At 34.3% G+C, this 23,307-nt stretch overlaps 1 protein-coding gene, 1 long non-coding RNA gene and 1 pseudogene across 15 annotated transcripts in view; 1 reads left to right on the top strand and 2 right to left on the bottom strand.

Annotated features, from left to right (window-relative positions):
- Window positions 1–10,916, bottom strand: part of LOC148624667 (uncharacterized) — a 22,082-nt gene extending 11,166 nt beyond the window's left edge. For 3 of the 14 annotated variants that reach the window (XM_088567479.1, XM_088567487.1, XM_088567490.1), the window contains exons 1-6: window positions 10,294–10,348; window positions 4,038–5,681; window positions 3,385–3,495; window positions 3,003–3,047; window positions 833–958; window positions 371–394 (exon numbers count right to left, since the gene is read on the bottom strand). In XM_088567479.1, coding sequence (XP_088423605.1) covers window positions 371–394; window positions 833–958; window positions 3,003–3,047; window positions 3,385–3,495; window positions 4,038–5,673 — 1,942 coding nt within the window. In that variant the 5' untranslated portion in view covers window positions 5,674–5,681; window positions 10,294–10,348. Of the gene's footprint in view, window positions 1–370; window positions 395–832; window positions 959–3,002; window positions 3,048–3,384; window positions 3,496–4,037; window positions 5,682–10,293; window positions 10,351–10,624 lie in introns of those variants that run through there. The other 11 variants (XM_088567486.1, XM_088567480.1, XM_088567484.1 and 8 more) reach the window with 10 other exon arrangements.
- Window positions 877–23,307, top strand: LOC148624665 (uncharacterized). Its single transcript, XR_015919732.1, has 3 exons — window positions 877–1,014; window positions 1,496–1,581; window positions 22,820–23,307. It is a non-coding gene; the product is annotated as an uncharacterized LOC148624665 (long non-coding RNA).
- LOC148624666 (uncharacterized) lies at window positions 14,201–20,018 on the bottom strand (annotated as a pseudogene).

Here is a 23,307-nt window from a genome sequence, read left to right as displayed (position 1 = left end):
GCAAAATAATATGAAAACAGGGGCTTTGAAATTTTATACAGAAGGCATTTTTGTAAATTTAAAAACAAATTGCCACGAACACCGTTTTCAAAGCGGCCTTAAAAACAAATATTTCTCCTGATAGGTGTTCTAGATTAAAAAGTTTGAATTTTTGGTCAAAACAACTGGCTACTTTATATATACACAAAAAAAAAGACACGAAAACTGTCTTTTAATTCAAAATATCATTAGAAATTGACGAATCAACACTAGGAGTTCCAACAAAACGGTAGGAGACCTTGCATGGACTTCGAGTGTTGTGGTATTACACACATAATAAATACAGAGAGCAATGCAGTGTGCTAGATATGGATTTACGTGCAATAAATACCTTCACTTTCCTCAAATGTGTCCTCTATAAAAAGTAAGATATATCGTTTTGAGGTAAATAGCCTCGTTCATACATTCATAAAATGTCAAATCTGTAATATATTGCCCTCAAAATTGAATTCGCAATGACATTTTATCATGCATATTCGCACTGGCGTTTTCATTAAAAAATCGTGTGAACACAGCTTATAGGGATCAAATAAAAACTTTCATGCAAATAGGAATTGGACATTTTTCACATGTGAACCCTGCACATAGGAAATCCTCTGTAATGATCCCCACTTTTCACTAAAACAAATTATTTGCATCCTTATTGTGTTGTTAGTACAAAAGAAGAAATGAATATACTCCTTTTACAGAAGAACAGAAAATTTTAGTGGTTGACTTAACTACAATTCCATCAATTAGACATGGTGAAACTCATCAATACATAGCAACATTTGGTTATTATAATAAAACATACGAGAAGCTGGTACATTGGCACGTGGAGATACAACAGGCATAAATGCTGTCTCTGGTTCTGGAGAAGGGGATCTCTCTTCTACAGCTGGAGAAGGCTCTGATTTAAGTCTAGCATTCTGGCTTCGTTCTGTACAACAAAGTAATCAATAAACAGAAAATCCTACTACATACGATTGTTTTAAGGTATGATTTATTTTTACAATATATTTTTTCGCAGTTTATTCTTGAATTGTTTAACTTAATATTATAAGAGAAAGTTTGAACGTTTTGATGATTATAATTTTTTTACAATGTTCTGTAGGGTTGGTAAATATATAGATCATAGAAGCATGCAATATGTTAGGCAATTAAAAGACAGGCAAAATAGGAGTAAGGAAATTCAACACGCAATACAAAATTAATTGTAGGATATACAATTTGGTTATATAATATCATATGTTTAAGTTATCATTAAGTTCATTTTTGTACAAATCTGTATTAAACGACATTTCATAAAATAATGCTTAGAGTGAAATCATGGTCTAAATTCCGTTTAAGCATATAATAGAAGAAATCGGGTCAAAGAGGCAGGAAATAGTTAAAAATATTGAGTAGTTGTAAAAGGTTATCATCGATGCTTTAATGACATATCAATTCCATTCTACTTTCACTTAAATATAAACAGATTTCAACATGCAAAGCAAAAGTAGAACGAACTTGCTGTACTGTATAGGAAATGGAGGAAACTGAGGTTTTGTTTGGAAAGGAAAGGTAAGAAAATGACACGAAGCTCCTGTTTATTTAATCCACTCAAGACTGTTACAAGCTTCTAGGAGACTCTTTTAACACGGGTTTCAAACATCATACCCGTCTTGAATTTAAGGTATTGTTTCCACGTTTTAAGCATAGTTAAGATATTTCTACTCGAGCTTGGAGGTATAGGGCAAGAATTTGATCTTTTGTCTCGACAACGTCTCCTTCTTCTAAGGGCTTCAAGTGTTTCATTTTCAATTTCTGTGATTAACATAAAAGATTTGTTCAGAAAAAAAATAATTTATCAAATTCGTACTTAAGTTTGAAATAATATTGCTCATTGACTTCTAAATAAGGTACAAAATACTGACGTATTTGAAATCAAGAAAATTTTTGTTGTCAGATTGTTATGTTCTACTTAATTGCTAAATTTGATTTTTGCATTTAAATATTACAAGAAGTCATAAAAGTAAATACATATAGCAACTTATTATACAAAATATTGTTTATATTTTGGTAAAAATAATTCTAAAATAAATAATACAATTTATTTGCCTGTACATAAAACATATAACATGGAATTTTAGCTACTACGTTGTATTCTAGAACTATTAAAAAAGTACCTGTGCATCAGGATAAAACATCAGTGTACATTATGTAACTTAACCTACATGTTTGTGAAAACAAATTCCATTCATTTAAGTAGCAAAAAACATTTGTTTTTTTTTCTAGCCAGAAAATGAGATGCGAGTTACTGTACAATTCAATTTTTGATGTACTGCAAGAAAACAAATCTACGCAACTAAAAACAGTGAATGAAATTAATGATTAACACAAAAACTACTGGCAAAATGTTAATATTACGATCACTATGATTAAGGAGGTAGACCTAGGGTAGGGGACACAACTCAAGAAATCAGTGACGTGTTTGTAACATATTCATTTCACCAAAGCCTATCAAGCTTTCATGTAAACAGAATGAAATCAATCCAAGTTCCTTTGGTGCTACATGAGATTGATGTAAAATGCTGAATAAATGTACAAACGTTCTAATGATTTTTAAGGGTTGTGTCCCTTATTCTAGGTCTACCCCCTTAAGTGCTTTGCTTTCAAACACTTTTTGACGAAAACAAAGTATATATATTTGTTTATAATAATAAAAAAAAACAGGTGCTGAGACAATGTTATAAATCTCTACATGCGAAGTTTCAGACAGTTTATGCTTCTTAGAACGTACGACAAGTTGTTTATAGAAGCATGACCCGGTTTAAAACTTCTTACAATCCTGGTAATTTGACTTTAACCGTTTTCCAGTCCGAACTATTTCAAAGAGCATATCAACTGAAAACTTTAAAACTCACAACCTTTTTGTCAATTTTGTAACAACTTCAGTCTTCAAAGTGTTTGAAAGCATCTTACTATGCTTTTGTCGAACCTACCCGGAAATATTAACTTCGGTAATTCGCCACTATTTTCAAGACTTTCTGAATAGAACACAAATATTATTCAAAATAAATATGGATAGTAATGTGTTAACTAGAGCGGTTGCTTACCAAGAAATAAAGATTATTTGTGCATGCAATTGCAGTTTCCCAGAGCGCCATAATTGATGGATTGATCTCGAAATATTTATGCATATAGTGAGCCTACGTTGTCTAAAACCTAAAGTACATCTATATAGTTTAAAGTTTTGCAACTTGCTTGCCTAGAATGTATATTCTCCGAAATTGCCGAAATATTTATTCTGTGTCAACAAATCACACATGCAACTTATATTTAGTTAATTCCTTCTCTCTTGCACACGGCATTGCTGATACTTACGAAGACAGTCACTTAATCCCGCCTGCTGTACGAGAGTCTCGCGCTGAGTGTCGTCTCCTGAAAAGTCTCGTTCTGCGCTTTCTGGTAAAATGTCATGCGAGTTTTCGGAAGCTAATGTAAAATGCATGAAACGAAATTGTTTTAGTATGAAGCATGCTTGTTAAAAACATAAAGTGATTATGCTAGACTGACAAAACAACGAAAGTAGAAAATTGGGTGGAAATAAAGAAAAATCGAAATTTTCTGACATGAAAAGCATGCATGACAAAACACATGGATGGTATGAACAATCAAAACATGCGTAAACAGAGAAAAACGAATACATAATTCTATTTTGAAAAAAAAAATACATGTAGTAACAAGTTTCTGAAATAATCAAGCGAATGCGTTGTGGTTTGAAAACCTCTGAGTGAATGATAAATCACAAAAAGCGAATACATATTGTGAATTAGAAATAATGCATATTTGTACAGGATATACCAAAATACGAACACACAAAGACATTACACGCTCCTTAACTAATCTTAGTAAACTCTACTATGATTTACTAGTAATTAGTATATGCTTATGTGTTGTATGTACCGAACCACACAAATAAGTAGTATTCAAGGAGCAGCAAAGTTCTAAGTATAAAAAAACACTTTAACACTTACGACTTGACAACCGTTGGCTGAAAAAGCTCGGCTTATCCTGGATTGGAGATGGTGATTCCATGGAACCATTTACAACTGGCATGAACTTTGATTCTTTCATGCTTTTAGCTGCATCTCTAAGTTCGTTTCTAGCTGTCTCGAATTCGTGCTCTGATGTCTGGTTTTGTTTGGGTGTTATAGTTTCCACAGAGTTCTCTTGCTGCACAACACCACTTTCATTTTCTGCCAGTAGACGGTATTCAGACTGTTGTTGGTTTGGTATAAAATACGAAGATTTTTGTAAATTTGGTTTAATTCCCTCTAGCTCGACCGATTTTAATGGCTGAGGTGCACTCGATTTCGGCGATTGATAATCCGTTTTGGAATTCCTAAAGTCGCCTATTATGTTGAATTTTTGACCCTGGTTGTCGTTTGTTCCATTTAAGTTATTTAAACCGTTCTGAAGATCTATTTGGAAGTCACTAAAGCTACTTCGTTTTGAGTTTTTGTAACTTTCACTTAGGAAACTGGAATTGAGACTTTCAGACATTCTTGAAGAGTTCGAACCATCCTTGGTTACTACGTTGCCAATGGAATTTACTAGATCTGCAAAAGAATCGTCACTTGCACCCCTGTAGAATCTTAAATACATGTCATCTTTGGCTGGGATAGATACTCTGTGATTTTGAAGCTCCAATATTCTCTTGAGCAATATATCCCGTAACAAAAGAAACTCTGATGCTGTAGTATAAGAAGTTACTCTGTTTGCAAAATCCACAGCTGTCTTAACATTTGTAGAAAAGTTTTTCAATTCAGTAACTTTCTCTTGAAGGTCGCGTTTCCTCGACTGGCAGTAGTTTTCAACCTCTCTATGCAACCTATCTCGGCGATCTTCTAACAATCTATGAAATCTGTCAAAAATCGTATCTATTTCACTGTTAACTTCAGACTCCTTCTCTGTGAGGTCATATACAACTGACTCGATTTGAGATACAGCATCAGACATCGGATTTCCGCGGTTATTGATATCCCTGAGGACATTTTGGACGGTTGATTTACTATCCTCGTATACTTCGCTGAGATTTCTGATAATATGTCCTTGCTGTTGGTTGTGCCCAGAAACAGCACAAAGTGTACAGATTGGGACATCACAGCCTCGTTTATCACAGTAAAATGTAAATATCTGGTCCTCGTGACCTTTCGTTTGACATGTGTCTTTTCGATGGAAGTCTCGGATATCTGAATCACGCATATCCTCAATAGAATTAAGAATGTGCTTTTTCGTCACATGGGTTCTTTTATGAGCACGTGTACATTCTATGCACATGAACAGGAAGCAATCTCTACAAAATGTCTGTGCATTTGCTTCATCTGGGCAGTCGGTACATGGGACCTCCTGTGGCCGAAGTTGAACCCGGATGAAATCATAATAATTTCTAATGGCAGTGTCCATAGGAAAAGCTTCTATTCCATCAATTGTTTTGGCAAACCTAGTTTGACACTCTTGGCAGCATAGTTCGTTGTCATTCAAGAGATCTTGTAGACATGTTGAACAACAGGTGTGGAGGCATGGCAGTACCCTCGGAGCACCTCGTCTGTCATCGTACTCCTTCTCACAGATGGGACAAAGGAGAAATGCGTTTTGATTTATATTCATAGCGAAATCTGTAAGAGAAATACATTAGTAAGATAAATAAAATAAAAGTAAACCGAGAATGTTATTTTTTTTTTAATGAGAGTTCGATTCCCCACCTTTTTACGCGATGGAACGACCAGCAATGAAATCTGTTAACTATAGCATCGGCCGCTCAAGTTTCGAGTTCACTGTATTCATGTTGATACTTGAAACTTAAAGAAGAAAACAATCAATCAATCAATCAAACAAACAAAAAACACAGAACCTTAAGAACTTATACAGAGAGCAGTGTGCAACAGATATTCTGGTATGATAAGCGGATGCATACTCTTTGCTTTTGAAGATACAACCATCATTACTGATAGGATCTGGAAAATGAAATCCGATTATTTCGAAAAACTCGTTTAAAATGACATTTGTTAAAAATTAATAACCATTTATGGCTCCCAAACACATTTTTATGCTAACTATCACATAACTTTATTTACTAAATTTAACAAATGTTTCACTTTTACATATATAATGCATACAATATAAATAGAATGGATCTCGTAGATATGTCAAAGAGACAACAACACCAACGGATGTAAAATGTCAGCTCAAGGTCACCCATGGGTCTTCAATGAACGACGATGAAATACTCAGGGTTGGCTGCAGCTGGACCCAAAACATTATACACAGATACAGCGAAATAGTCTTTTGGTGATATTATTCAGTATGTATCAAAAATTGAATGAATATCACCAAATATTAACATTTATCTATACCGTGCAATATTGATTGTTGATTATGACTTGTCTTTAAAATATTTAAAACTATTTGGCACGCATTCAGCTGTATATGTACAAACTGATAAAACGTATACAAAGCAATTATAACTTGATACTACGCAAGTCATTCCATTCTGTATTTACAAAACTAGAATTCGGCAATCTCAGTTTACATAAATTTGATCGAAAAGCATATGATCGAAAAATTAATGAGCTTTAAGACCCAGCAACGGATAAGCGCTCATTGAACCTTTGTTGTAACTCGTAAACATCATTGGTTCCTTGTATCTTTGTTATTTAGGCTCATGTCGGTCAACTAGCTAATAGATAAATTTGTTTCATGTCATGATATATAGCAATTGGCACCAATTTTATCATGGAAATGACGTGTAAAGGAAGAATTTACTTTTGCATGTGTGCATGACTCTTGTAATGGAATAGTTCTAATGCGATTCCATCTGTTTTTAGAACTTTTGTTCTTGGATTTATTGTTTTAATTATTTAAATAGGCGAATTTGCTTGAGACGAGTAAAAAGGGAAAAGAAAATAGTCGAAGTTTAATGGGCGTCACATGGCATACGTTGTGCGGCTTGTAAAATATCAGGGTTTTGAGCATTCAAAACATTTTCAAATCAAAATGCTTCGACATGGAATGCATGAAATACCTGCCAAGGAATATTAAACAATAATTATCCAACCGACCAATCTATATGCTTATATAAATCTGCACTTTTTTTTGTGTGCGCATCTTACAGTATTAATTACCTTCTTGTACCAAAGCCTGTATAATAGTCATGTACATTAATTCACAGGCACTTGGGTCCTGGATTTTTTTTTTTATTTTCATTTTTTTCAATAAAAAAAATCATCATTTATCAGCAAGTTCTGACAAAAATTTGGCAATTTTTCGAAATATTGACCCCCCCCCCCCCGAAATTCATATATACACCACAGGCACTTGGGTCCGGGATTTTTTTTTCTCATTTTAATCAATTTCGGGGGATGGTTAAAATTAAAATATAAAAAAAATCCTGAACCCAAGTGCCTGTGCTTTAATTGATTGTATTGTTCAAACCTAATATTCTTAAATGTCATTAAATTGTAAGTAGTTATTTTCATATTTAATCCTTTCATTCAATGAGCTCTTGCTAAGCTACTTACGAGTTGTGGTATTGGTAATACCTTAACACATTGAATGGACGTTAATTGTGATTCCACTGATCCCATATATGTACATATTACATATTCCATGGGTCAAGATGTCAAAGTCTGTGACTGGTTGGTTTGGAATATTTTTTTTTATTTTGAATGATCTCCGATGTACGAAACTTAATTGAAAGTCGACTAAGAAGCTTAAAGTTTATTCCACAACATGTTAATATAAAATTTATGTAATAAACCCAACGGAAACACGAACTCTTCCCAACAATCACGTACAGCATCATACAGTTCGCATGCACCAACAGTCACCAGAATTTATGGTTTTCCACTTCATAGGTTTTGTTTAAATCACCTAGACATTTTACTTATGATTGATTCAAACTCATATTTCGAGGAAACCCATATTGGTGGGGAGAACAAGTAGAAAAATATTTTGATAAAACCGACTTTCATGACAGTACACGATGTTGACGAAAAGTTGTGTAAGACCAACTAGCAAACATATGTTAGTTAATACCGAAGTATATTATTAGGAATATATAATAGAACACCACGGGTTAACACCCACTCTTTAACCGGAAAATCCTCGACAGAACTTCAATGTATTCGCCTCTGTTTTAGAACTACCGTACTGATACAGAGCTTTAGTTCTCTTAACCTAGAGTCCAATGGATGTATCACTGTTATTTGTTATGACTTAACCCCTGTAGTTGAAATGCGGCAACAACCCCTGACATATGTTACGCCCCGAGCTCTATTGCTGAATAATGTCATGAGGTATTCTTATGGAATTTTTGTTGAACCCTTGTCGCCTATTACGCCAGGATCATTATCGCTGAAATATGCATACCCCTTTGGTTGAATCATTCTAACATTATGCCCGAGTCTTATGAGAGAAACTGTCAACGGGTATATTGAAAGCCAAATATTTGAACCTCTGTCACATGTTACGCCCTTAACTCTGGCTACAATAGTGTCTAGCACCACTTGTCTGAATATCCCCACTATCCTTATGAAGTAAATACATTGTATGTCACCAGGCATACCCTAGCCCAATGACCGAACCCCTGATAGTGTGTAGCATTGTCAGTACCTTGTATATTAGTATTGACATAACCCGTGTTATAGATCTGACTGCTATCTTTTTGTGTGCCTTTGTAACACGAATCAAAAGGAAGAATATGCTGAACAAAGACGGCACTAATTATTTCATACAATAGCGATTGTTGTCATTATAGAATTGTGTATTGAATATAAAGGCCTTGAATGGACTATGGGACAATGGTATATAATTGATGAGGGTTAACATAACTTGAAGTCAGTGATTTATTAGAACAGAAGAATAATCATTTATTGGTTATGCGAGCCTTCGTAGACTAGTAGTGTTTTTCTATTATAATTCTACAGTTTCTCTTACATTGAGAATTAAAATTTTCGAATCGAAAAAGGTGACTCCTTGAACGCACCTAACTTGTATATGTTCCAGTTTAATGTCTGGCATTCTTACAATAGGTGCATATATCGCATACCTGTGTAGTACCTGACCGATTATGACGGATTGAACTATTTGTTACACATTTTGCTTTCATATAACTTAACTATACCATGTGAATAAATATAGCGTTGCCGATTACAAAAAAAAATGAAACAAAAACAAAAACAAAAACAAAACAATATGTCAGCATCAAATCTTAATCTGGCAATTTAAAATTAATTTAAAAATTGATATTTTTCAACTATACCTATAGTCAGTAAGCAACGACTTGTGGCTTATGAGAGTTTCATTTGGTACTTCGTGAACAATGCAAGCTTCATTCATAACTATATACTCCAATTAAGAGTTTTCTGCAACTTGACAAATACGAACTGATGTTCGCAGTTTTCACACAGCATTCACTTTGCGTTTCGATCGAGGAATAATACCGAAATTTTATTTGAATAATCGCAGTTTACCTCTAATGAATGGTAGAGGTTTGTAGGACACAAGAAGACGTAGGAAATAATACAGGAGCGACACACGGTCACAAAGGCATTTAAAATTGAAAAATTTGTGAGTTTTTTTCCACTCTTTGGGAACGTACTTAAACTACGCCTCAGATTATGTTGTTAAAAATGCAATAGCACATCTTGTTGCAATTTTCCTATTTTAATTTATTGCATAATTGAATTTATATACATGTTGTCATTATTTCATACATGGAAAAAGACCTAGTTTCGAGCAAATGATTAAAATATAGAGGTTTGACTTCAGGTATTAATTTACTTCAACGATTTTAAGTTTTGTCAGTTTCGTGTTAATTGTATTAGCAAATAAAATGGATGACTTATCGAGAAGCTTCATCGATTTACCATTAAAACTTTCAACGGTTCAAGTATTTATTTGTTTAATAAAACTTTGATTAAAAAAAAGTTTGACTGTTGTTTTACTTTAGTTTGAATGCATATGTCAACCCTTTTCTTATGTCCGCGTTCTAGATTGCTGCGCTTGACGGAACCTCGTGTAACCTGATAAAAATGACTTCGAGACAGACAAGCAGATGGAAAGCTGTTGTTCTATCGACTGAAACGACAGAGAACCTTTAGTTAATAGACACTTTCTGTTTTATGTATGTATTTGTTTCAGTACGCTGCCCCTGGTAGATTGATAAATAATATTGTCTTTTGTCTGTCATTTTTATGGCAAACAAGTTACTGAAATACAAAAGCTTACTGTGTGAAGGTATGTCAATAATCGTCCCAAAGTAAAACGGAAGATGTTTTGTGCATGTCTGGGCTAGCATCCTTTCGTTGACAAACAATATAATAACATTATCATTTTAAATCTGAACTATATTCATAACCTCTAATGCAATCAATACTCCAGGTTAAGTACGATATAGGGTGCTCAAGTAGCCTTAGAGGACCAATATTTAAGGACATAGTACCTAATCAAAGGACATAAATATGAAAGTTAAACGTTAAATGTCTTTGTAAACATTTCATACAATGCTTACTTTTAAAATGCGTTTATTCTCGATAAATATAGAATTTTACTCGCTTACCTGTAAAAATAAACTTCAAAATCCACAAGGTTACATTTTAACTGTCCATGGTGTTTGAAATTTAATTCCCAAATGACAGATGCCTTTCCGATAGTATAATCAGTACATATTAAATGTACAATCACCGTGTACCACGCAAGAGTGGAGCTCTTGTATATTTGCACATTAAACTAATCTATCAAAGAGTCCAACTATAAGATTTTATATAATGGGTCAATTGTATATATAATCTGGATCTACCTTACTGAATGGGACGGAATCCCGATTCTGATATACACGTTTTAGAATATACTTGGTAAGCATAACAGGTGATTTAAACCATGACAAAATACCTATGGTGTGCAACTTTAATTCATGTAGTACCGATTCTGACAAGAGTCTGGCAACTTGTACTGATTTGTATACTTACGATATTCATTATGATTCAAGGAAAAAAATTTCACATATTATGAGGCTGTCCAGTGGAAAGCCAAGCAGATTGGCGCATGCAAAATTTTGTTTTCAACATATTTTTATCAATGTAATTGTACTCGTGTATAATGATAAAATAAATGTTGTTTTGCAATTCAATGAAATGCCTATCAAACAGAAACTGAAAACATACACTCGGCTACTGTACTCCACAGTTTCCACACATTTTCTACTCTAGAAAAAGAAATTAGATAGCTATACATCAGATAAGAGTACATGTTCGATACTCAAATTATAATGAGTTCAATCAAACATGTTATAAAGACCTTTCAATGGATAATAGCAACATAATACAGATGGTCTTTATATACAGGTTGCTCTTTCGTAGAATGCTCTATATAGGGATATTTTAAATCTTAGTTTTTGAAGAATACAGGTTTTGTCTTGGATTGCTTTATTTTCAGACAAACGAAACGAGAATATGAAAATCGTATTGAAAGAACAATCTGTCAAAGTGATAGGCTATAATAGCTAGAAACAAATACTTAGTCTAGATAGTTCATTAAAAATGGATTTGTATACATGTACATGTATATTTGCCACGCTCTGAAGTATTGTAGTATACTACATAGGAATAAACTATTCAACAATATAAGTGTTTTGTACATTAAATGCTCTCATCGACACTTAACCGTTCAGAAATACAAATATTAACTTTCTTAAGAATGGAAGTAATGAAATAATTTAATTGTATGTAATTTGAATGAGCGTGGATGGGTTTGTGATCTTGATTTCTTTCGTTGGAGTGGCATGTTGAATCAGTCCATTTAAACAGGTTAAGATGGAAAGTTAACAAAATCAGTTTATCTACAAAATTTCCCGTGCTTGTGTATTAAAAAGGTATATCCTATATTTCAGACGCGGAACCGAAGTGTGGGGACCCGGCGTACGCCCGACTAAAGTTGGGAAAAAATATATTAACTTGCATGAAACCTTGATTTTTCACTAGTTCTGCCGACTTGCTTAGCTCGTCCCTTGACCCTGTTTAAATCCCCATAATCTAAAATCCTGAATCCGTCCCTGTTTTTATACGACCGTTAGATTACTACTATGACTAAGTGATTGGAATTGCGCTAGGATGACTGCAAGAGGTCATGACAATAAAAAACTTGCTCGTATGTGTTTACCAACCCAGTCTTATTTAAACTGATCTTGAGTTTTTCAACATTTTTCGGCTCGTCTCCGACAATACTACTGCGTGCGAGCTTGCAACATTACGGAAGTAAGATACTGTATACATTGAATTTGTTCAGAAACGACAAGAACAGGACTGGTGCTTGTACATGGACGTATAAAAAATCTTGTTTATTCCGACACTAAACTGTTTACGTTACATGTGATGACGACTGTTGTCGAATTATTAAGATTTATGTAATATGAATGCTTATACAATATTTGAATAGTTTCTTGTCCAAATAACATATTTCTGTTATTTTCCTGTAGTGGAATATATGCAAAAAAATGCGTATACAAATAGTGCCATTCTACAAAAAAATTAAAGGAAATTGTGAGTAGAATAAACGACCATATGCATCTAATAAACTGTTTATGCTACATATGATGAGCATGCAGATGGACATAATATATTCCTGTCTTGAGACATGTCTTAGCCTTTATTTCATTTTGTTTTTACAATTCAGTTGGTAAGTCAGTCATTATTATTTATATACATGTAGAAAGTATTTTCAAATTCTAGCCAGCTTCGAAGATTTCTTTCACAAAAAAATTTCAAAAGCGAATTTCAAAGTGCCATTTTGTTAAGTGAAAAGAGAAAGATAATCTGAAAGTCACCAACTTGTTTCATTAGTATCACTGTAAACTTTAAATAAAGCATATGGTTTGAAATTATAGAGCATTTGAAAGCCTTTTAGACGCATGTCTACTTAAACCCCAGGTGTTCGAGACAGGTAAGGGTAGAAAACGCCTTGATCTTGTACTAATATCCTGAGGTTATTTTCCAAGCGTTTACACGTACACTACTATTGGATTATTTATTACATTTTTTCATCTCGCGGGAGTTTCTCATCCTTATCTCGTCGAGCGGCTTCACCGCGAGAAGAGCTGAGCATGAGAAACTCCCGCGAGATGAAAAAATGTTAAATAATCTGTTTATCGTTGTTTTGCTGAAGTGTAAGCGCTGCAAAGTTTCCTTTCGAGACTATTTTTCGAGGAAAAGCGATGTTGTGCAGCTATACGATAATTTTCATTCTCTCTAGACTGGCGTGAGATTGAAACTATCATATAGCAAAATCAAAGGGATTTTAAACAAAATAGCGATAATGTACAATCTCTTTTCAATTCAATAGGTTTTATTAAAAGAAAATTCAGGTTTTGAGTAATATAATTTTTTTCATTACTAAACGTTTGTTTGTTTGTTTGTTGGGGTTTAACGTCCGAGCAGCAATATTTCAGCTATATTCAGACAATGAACATGAAATGGATGATAAAATGAACATGAAATGAAAAAAAAAAGGATGGGTCACAAGGATAATAGGGTCGACAAATTTTGATTGCCACTGGAAAAAGGGGCATGGGTAAGGTCGGGCAATTTAGCCTCCTGTGGCGGAGCGCAAAGGTTCCTACTCCTATCGAATACCACAGCAGGGTTCTTTAACGTGCGAGGAACGTGGCATCTTTCCCAACACGGTGCACCACTATGGTTTGCGGTCAGGTTTTCCGTATTATAGCCTGACAACCCCAGCATGTAACACGCCAGGGGTACCCCATTCCACCACCTGGGGCACACATCCCAGTTGCTCTGTGGGCAGAGCGCCTAGCCCCCGGCTAGGTTTCTGAGCACTATTTAGTCGCCTTTTACGACAAGCTTAGCGCTGCTGCAGGCCTATTCTTTTAACACCCGGACCTGCACGGGGCCATTACTAAACGTACATCGATGATTGACAACAGAAGTTAAGAATAAGTCTCCCCTCTATGCTACACTAGCAATTTGAATACACATTCAGTAATACCAAATGATTTCATCATCTTTCTTTTTTGTTGGGAATCATACTTTTGACGTAATAATACCCGTATAAATATGTTTTTTTTGTACTGAATGTATGATTGAATATGCAATTATCAAAGTTACACTATATGTATTCCTATTCAACAAGCTTGAATATTGTCAGGTTGGGATGGAGGCATTGCTGACATGCGAATACTGTCATAATTATTATCAGTATTCCTAAAAAAAGAAATAAAATATATACCAATTGTTACAACTGTAACTTATACAAGTTTCTACTAGATACGAAATTTCTCTTACAACTGTGACTAATTAGGTCTTACTAACGTGTTGAAGAAAAGTTTTGATAAGATGAGAGTAAGTACATTTTTTTTCTGTAAAGCACACATCAACAACCTTTAATCGAATTTTCACAATACCGCAAATAAAATTTTGTCATTACGTCATTGTCGAAAAATATAATATATAATGGCTAATCTTGAATATTTTCGTGAATACTACTATTGTACCACATCATACAAATTCTAATCGTAGTCGATATTTCTCTAAACATCGGCTATATCGTATGTTAAAAAGTCATATTCCGATTTTCTTATCGCTGTTGTGTCAGTTCTTATGGATTGGTTTATTTTCGAATCAACTCATGAATGATTAATTGACTATAATGATACGTCTCATGCAATCGTTGACCAATCGAAAATACACTGTTTGGTACCGCCCCCCACCCCGCCCAACAAAGCGGCTTTTTTTTTATCTATGTCTTTAGACCGAAAAAGTAGCCATCCGAAAGGCTGGTTACTCTGCTCACAGTCATTATTCTGACTCTCAGGATGAGTATGCATGGTGGACATGCACGTTTGCTTTCTTATATTTATGACAGTGTTCTTCCATTTGGCTTGCTAATGAAATCTTCAAATAACAATGGTTGCTATATAAAAAAATAGTCAAGTATATACAAACGTTCTGTCAGGAAACTGGTTGTATGTTTCTGAAATAAAATAAGAATTTTTCTACTTGATACATGCAAACATGCAAGAATCTCAAATTACAAATCTTTCTTTAGATTACTTTATAATACATAGTTTACTTATTTATAAGATATATTCGCTACAAATCCAGGAGATTAAGGCACATTCGTATATACATACATGATCAGAAAAAGAAAGATTAATGAGAGGATCAGTTCAAAACGTAATACAATTGAATTTCAGATGTAACACTTTCTGATTGGATAAATAAATGCCCTTCGTCTCATAGACCAAATTTTGTAATGTGAATGTGACGTCATCAACCCTTTTTGCTGATTTATTCCTTAAACTTTGATACTAAAATTAAATTATAAGGAATATCGATGTAAGTGTTATTACGTATTTTAACCATTTACCTTGTGGAGTCATAGTCCTTCGTTTAAGAAGAACAGTTATTACCGATGCAAGTCCAACCGGAACGAAGAAAGCCATGGAACCAATGATAGCCGCAAACATAACCTAGTTATTACTTGAAGTCTCCACAATGCTGTTAGTCGTCTTCTCTTAAATAGAAATTGTACTATCTCATGAATCAGCAAAATGGGGTAATTTAAAATTGCCAGTTTCACATATTAAGTTTCGATGTGTTTTAGAATCATAGTCTTTTTAATTATTTTATTATAAAATTTACGTCAAAGAACTTTTTATGATCATTTTGAACTTTTCATCATCGTAGCCATAAAGTCATCAATTTTGTTGTCAGGGCCTTTCAGGGCTAAATGTAAGGTGTGTTTACATTTGTTAAAGTTGTGGATTTAAGTTAAAACCTGTCGCATTTGTTGCGTTTTAGCATATCAGTTTTTTCCATCATTATCAACTTTAACAGCAGTTCCAGAATTGATTTTATTTTACTTTTGGAATCTGGTGATGCATGATTGGTTTGTGAAATTATTATTTAGCTTTCCTAATATTGAAGAACTATATACTATCGGATACAAATTCCGACTATGTACTTGAAAGAACACAGCGTTAATTCGTAAAATATGTACATGAAGATATAACTGTGCTTAAGGTGAAATATCCTTCTGCTGTGCCAAAACTTTTTTTTATTGTGCACATTATATTCGCCAAACATTCTTTCCTTGTCCTTATAGTAAGGTTGGTGACGAATCCATCGATGAAGGTTGTAAACTCTGTGTAAGTGTGTTTCCACGATAGAAAACAGTGGTCTGTTGCATGTCTGGATCATGTACAATTGGTTTGGAATCAAATACCATTTAGATTCCCCTGGAAATGGTTGGGAGTAGAAATCATCGATAAAATGGTGAAATCTTCTGATCTTGTAATCACATGCGATAGTAAGACTATGAAAATGTACAATAAAAAAGAAAAAAAAACCTTAAATTATATTAATGACTAGGGTTAAAACATTCGTCACTACGATCTTACTGATCTCTATGAAGTGCCAGATATCAATTTGATATGAAAAAGGACTCCAAATGTCTTACTTATTCGTCTTTGGAAACAGCACGGCAGATATCAGGCAAGACCTTTTCCGAATACTTCAGTTGACCAACTATTTTGAACGCGTCATCGTGTGTTTCTTCAGTTCCTTTGTATCGTGTGTAACTTGTTCTTCCTCTGTCATATGTTTCCAACTGTAAATTGTCCACTGATATTCCGTATTTTGGCTCCTCAGTATACCTACTTTTTCTTGCATATTTCGAATTTTAATTCCAATTAATTCAACAGTCGTGTTTTCTAGCTTTAAAGTCATTATTACCTTCGTTCAGAAAATCTTGATTTGGCTTCGGATATAATGCTGAAAAATCAAACATTTCGATTTATTTTAAAATATGATCTCCCTTGATTTCAGTTTTAAACAGAGTTTATGTATGTTACTGTATGTTACATGAGTCAAAATAGCCGACTAAGGATAGGTGACAAACTTATTTGCCGAGAAATCGAAAGGATGGTTCTGAAATCACTGAAATGCTATTTCAAATTGAATAAATATGCTCAAAGTTCATCAACGGTCACAGTTAAAAAAAGACTGAAATCATATTTTTAAAATACTACATCCGTTTACTTTAATATTTCTCTTTTCATTATGAGGTTTCGTTGAAATAAACTGCAAATTCTTGCAACGACTTGTACGTATGTCGCAAATATAGAAAGAATGTACCGGAAGTCTAAAGATTCTGAAATAAAAACAAATCCTACAATATTTAGAGTGAGGGAAATATGTTTCTTTCTGTACTGTTCTACACTTTTTAATTTTAATTTTCAAACAAATAAATTGCAGACAAGAAGTGCATTTCTAAATCCCCCGAAATAAGAAGCCAAATCCATCTCCGGGAAGTTCTATCATTTGCAATGATTGAAGCCTCAAAGTTTTAGGGATTTAAAATTTTGTGATAAATTTGAAAATTCCGGTAATTAATATTCTATGATATAACTTATCTGTTTCAAATTGCAGTATTTTTAAGTCCTTAATATTGTTAGCGACTTCTTGCACTAGTAATTTCAGTACTTTATAATCGCATATGATTTGCATAGAATATGTAGCTATACGCTATATAATGCTGCAGATCCTCGCCGTGTTTACCGTAATAGCGTTATAGTTCTAGCTTAATACGAAATAAAATGTACCTCTTAAGTATCATACGTGTGTGTTCTACGTGTGTTTCTTGCTTGTACGAGAACATGAAATGATCAGTTAGCTTTGACCATTACCCAGTTCCCGATTCAGGCAATGAGGCTCGTTACAAAACTATATAGGTCATATACATTAGCACGCCCCGATATCTTTAAATATTCTTTGTCAGCTGCTTTATCTGGTTCCTAAACTTGTTCCCTGGTCAATATCATAAGCGACCCAAAGATCGCTACAACGTACCTTTTTTAAAACATGTCATACGCATGTCTAAGCGTGTCCTTTGCTTGTATTAGAACGGGAAGTTAACATTAAAAGATAAAATCACCGGTTAGCATTGAATTTATGTAATATTACGGAGTTTCCGATTCAACCACAGGCGTTCTTAGCAGAACTCGCTCAATTTCAGAGCGTCTCGTATTTGTACCATTTCATATCTTGGAAGTAAACCAAAATCAGTGACAGTGAAAATTTGACGATTAGCAAGTTTGAAGACGTAAGTTTTTGATTTTCATAGACTGAGGTGAAAACAAGTCTTTTTAGTGTAAACAGCAATACGTTTTATTACGCCAATAAACATTGTATATACGAAAAATTCGATATCACGACTGTGTTTCTGTAGATGACAAATACAAAAACAACCGAGTCGACTGTGTTTCTGTACATTCAAGACAACTGCAAAAAAAACCAAAGCGACTGTGTTTTTGTACAAGACAACTACAAAAACAACCGAAGCGACTGTGTATCTGTACAAGACAACTACAAAAACAGCTGAAGCGACTGTGTTTCTGCACAAGACAAATGCAAAAAACAACCGAAGCGTCTGACTGTGTTTCTGTACAAGAGAAATGCAAAAACAACTGAAGCGACTGAGTTTCTGTACAAGACAAATACAAAAACAACCAAAGCGACTGTGTTTCTGTACAAGACAAATGCAAAAACAACCGAAGCGACTGTTTGTTTCTGTACAAGAGAAATGCAAAAACAAATGAAGCGACTGTGTTTATGTACAAGACAACTACAAAAACAACTGAAGCGACTGTGTTTCTGTAGAAGACAAATACGAAAACAACTGAAGCGATTGTGCTTCTGTACAAGATGTTTGCAGAAACAAGTTTGGCAAGGTTCAGTGTGGTAGAAATTTAAGTATTTTCTGTGCATATTTTCACAGAATTGGCATAATACAACATTGCTAATATTATGACACTGTCACTATTTATTAATATTGGTAAACGTAGCCATATATCAGTATAATACAATTTTGTATTTGTCTTGTACAGAAACACAGTCGCTTTGGTTGTTTTTGTATTTGGCTTGTACAGAAACACAGTCGCTTCGGTTGTTTATGAGGTTAATTGATAAATTGTTAAATTGATTGAATGTAAATTGAACGAATGTAAATTGATTTTTATTTCAAAATGTTTTCAGTTTACTTTAATGCATTCCACTGAAAACCTAATTAAATTGCAACATCCTATAGGTTACAGACCACCAATTCAACCAATGAGCATTTGGAACGTACGCAAAAAATAGTCCTACGCAGAAATTACCCCTGTTCCTCATAGTGCTGTGAAAAAAGTGTTCATCTCATTTGAAAAATTTAAACAGTTTCTGAAAGGAAAAACATTTCTGTACATTTTATAGGTGCATTTTGCTTCTTCTTGTGATGTGAAGCCTAATCTCCATAATGATTTCTAAATATACCCCTATCTTGTGAAAACACTGGGATTTCCCATGCTATTTATAGACACTTCACTTCCGGTAACCAGTACTGCACTGCAAGTCTGCTAACCCCACATGCCATTCTGAGGATTGTGAGCTGACATATGTAGAATCATGCTGATATATAGTCCTCTGCAGGTTAAAGTTAAGGTAAAGTCCAGAGAAGCCATTGAATATTGTGAAATTAGCATAGAAGCCTATGGGAAGTGGAATTAGTGGTTTTTAGCCTATATCGTCAATTGTTTTTTTTTTGTTATCAAATCGATGAACTATTAGATATGTTTATGGAATCCTCAAACTAATGTTAATATACAAACCCTTAACACTGAGTGTAGTTGTTTTGTTAATAGTATCAAGCCTTTGTGCATCCGAGCTCCAGGAACAAGTGTAGTCTACAAAAAGGTATTATCAAGATGTACGTCTTGTTGATGTGGGTCCCTGTCAGTGTTCGAATAGTTTTACCACCTTTCGAATGTTTCCAAAACTTAGGCACCGCATCAACTGCATCTAGACTACATTGAATTTCCATTCTTGACAATTTGTCTCATCGGGAATTTCGTTGTAGATTTATATTAACTATAATGAAATATCATTAGTGTGTACTTCAGACATGCGTTGATCCAGGTGTTGTTTTTCTATCTACAAAAAATTGTACGGAGTCCCATAACATCGAGTCAGCCTTAAATATATTTCTTGAGCAAACAGTATATATCTTTTTGTATTACAAAATTGCCGGATAAAATGTCATTATGACAGTTATTTCTGTTATGTAAATATTTGTGATTCTATTAGGAGCGCTTACATAAGACGACGGCAGAAAACATAACATGAGAAAATGTCCGCTTTCAATATACCGAATGACAATAATGTTGTACTGGATTGTAATCATAAGATAGATCACATTCCGCAATTCCGCTCATCTTTTCGATTGTTTTAATGGAGTTTGTTCGATTGTTAACATTTAAAAACCACTTAAATGAAGCAAGGGTAAATTGGTACTTTTATAGATTATTAAGGAAAAAATAAAGAATAGTCGTCTTATTGTACAAGAAAAGTAACTGGTCCATAGAATTTGATAAATATTTAATTGTAAAATGAACATCTATATGAAGACTTTCACATCGTATCTTTATCAAACAGAGATAAAGTAGCAACATATTTTGACCTGTTTCCATATCATATCTCCTGTCGGGCAAAACAAACTCAAAAGCTTTTGCCTATTTTAAGTAAAGATCGCAAACACATTTTTAACCAAATTTGAGAGAACAGTCAAACTTATTTTCAGAGGATTATGTTCAGTAGTTTCAAATGAGAAGATGATTGAAATAATGTTAACAGACGACGGACGCCAAGTTATCGAAAAAAAGAATGGTGTTTTCAAAAATTTGTTAAAACAGTTTTCTTACTTGGTTTTGACCATATAATTTCTTCAACTGATCCAAAAGTATTTGAGATTTGGCATTTAAGAGCTAAACAAGACAATGAGTCATATTTATGTATAGTTAGGTTAGTGTGCCATCCATCAATTGTCACTTATCGGCCATACTGTGTGACTGTAACTGGTACCATAGTTGTTTCTATAAAATTGTATACTGGCCGTCATTTGCCAGTTTGTTATCTTCCAGGAACCATTCTGCAGACTGAGAGTGTTTTGTAGTGATGAATATCACAGAGAGCACATAGACTGATGCGATTTTATAAGTAAATTGATTGACAACGACAGGTTTTCCTACAAAAAATTGAGAAACTTATGTTTATAGTTTCTACACGCAAATTTTATAGGCCAACGAATCGGGAATAGATTTGAGAAATTAGTATTATGTTAAAATTTAAGCATTAATATATAGCAATACACTTTGTAATGTTTAACTTTAAACTGTCTGTTTCGATATTATCTGTGTGTCTACTAGTTGCATTGAAATAATTTTTACGACAGTCGAAAGGCAGAATTTGCTAACAAGTAGTATGCATGGTTAATTAATGCATATACAAGAGAAGCAGATCCCATATTCCAAGTTAAGGGGCGTAAATAACAAAGCGAAGCAAGTTAATTTTCTGAGTGGGTATTGATGAACAATCTAGTTAAAAATATTTTTTTTTCGAATTTTAGTGGGCATACGCAGGGGATCTCCCTAAGGGTCCTCACTTGTACATTCAATATTTTTTGTATATCAGCGAATTTGTCTTAAGCGGTTGTACAATCACCTTGCACTTGTAATGTAGTAGATGTGTTGGATTAGACGGATATGTTGTCGATCTAACACAGGCATAATTACCGATGTCTTCTAAGCTACAGAATGGTATAGACATTAGGTTTGTCAATGTCCTTAATTTTCGGATTAACCGTCTGTTCCTGAAATGTGTCCATTCTACGAATTCACTTCTTACAAAGCTGAACGTGCAAGTGATGATGACTGCTTCAGTTTCCAAGCATTTAAAAACATCAGGCATATCTAAATATGTAAATTTAATGCGTCATATTCGATCAATAAGAAATAAAATATATGAAATTTCTCGATCGTATTGTTATATTTTAGAAATAATTCATAGAGGAGGTAGATTTGTACTAATTTTAACATGGGTACGACCTTTATATTCGATTATTTAACACCAGGCGACAGCGAGGTGTTTTACATGAGAATATAAATGCCAAACCCATGTTAAAATACAAATCTACCCCCCGAAAGGAATTACTTCTTTTTAAAATGACAAATACAGTAATTTTTGTGACAAAAATTTCCCTAGGCGTAGTCTAAGTAACGGCTTTTCCGTTTAACCTCCCCCGTATGGATGTTGGATTAATTAAGAAATAAACCACATATCCAATTAAACCATCTATTGAATAAGTATCACTATCAGTATCATTATATTATTAGTTAACCTCTAAGCCATTAAATCATCGCTCAAAAGTTTTTTAAATGAGTGTTTTGTCTCAAAGCGACAGCGAAAGAAGAGACAGTGCGCAGGTGCTACAGGTGGGATTGTAAACCGACATATACTGTTTGACGATATGAAGATGTCATTTTAGAAACACAATATCATTTTTCGGGTGGTGCACCCCCAATGCGCATGAGCATGACGTCACACAGATAGTCATGGATCGGAAGTGGCCTTGGGTGACCGGAAGTGACTACTGACCAATGACCATTTTGACACTTCTGATCCCTTACCCTTTCCTCTCCCACTCCTGACATTTTCGAAATCGTCATTCTCTTGCGGACTTCCGGAGGAGAAAAGGTAATGACCGTAACATCGAAGTTACATTTGCTTGCTTGGCGCCTGGTTTTCTCCGACAGTTGTGTTCATTGTAGTGTTTGTTTGTGTTGAACCCAAACCTCGAAGTAAGCTTGCTTACTTGCAACCAGGGGCCTTTGTGGGTAAGATTCAATACTTACGTTTTTTTTTCGTTGTAGAATGAATTTCCAGAACAGACTCAGCCTGATATAAAAACTACGTGAAACTGGTGAAAGAAACACCCACCGAAAAAGCGATACCGTATCTCGTAGAAAGTGGTAACATATCCGAAGAGATAAGCGAAAACATCGTGAATCAACCGATCAGAGCGGCAAGGGCGAGAGCCTTATTGGATCTCCTACCCAGAAGAGGACCCAAGGCTTGTGACGTATTTTGCCTGACCTTACTGGATCTAAAAAGAAAGAGACGATCTGGTGAGCGTCTTGGCCCACCAAAAGAAGATTGAGTGTTGGGGTTTAACGCCCGAGCAGCATTATTTCAGCTATATTCATGCGATGAGCATGAAAGGGATGACATAATGAACATGACATTATGATGATGAAATAAAACTAGAGGCTCGAGAGAGCCTGAATCGCTCACCTTGTTAACCATTTGCTTATTTGAAAAACTTGAGGAATGAGACAGGCTAAGTTAAAATCATCTAAAT

This window comes from Perna viridis, chromosome 2 (genome assembly GCF_037379345.1).
Source record: "Perna viridis isolate PV_CMFRI_1.1 ecotype Kerala chromosome 2, ASM3737934v1, whole genome shotgun sequence".
NCBI classification, from domain to species: Eukaryota; Metazoa; Mollusca; class Bivalvia; order Mytilida; family Mytilidae; genus Perna; species Perna viridis.
Note: the sequence above shows the minus strand (reverse complement) of the source record. Positions and strands in the feature narration are given on the sequence as shown.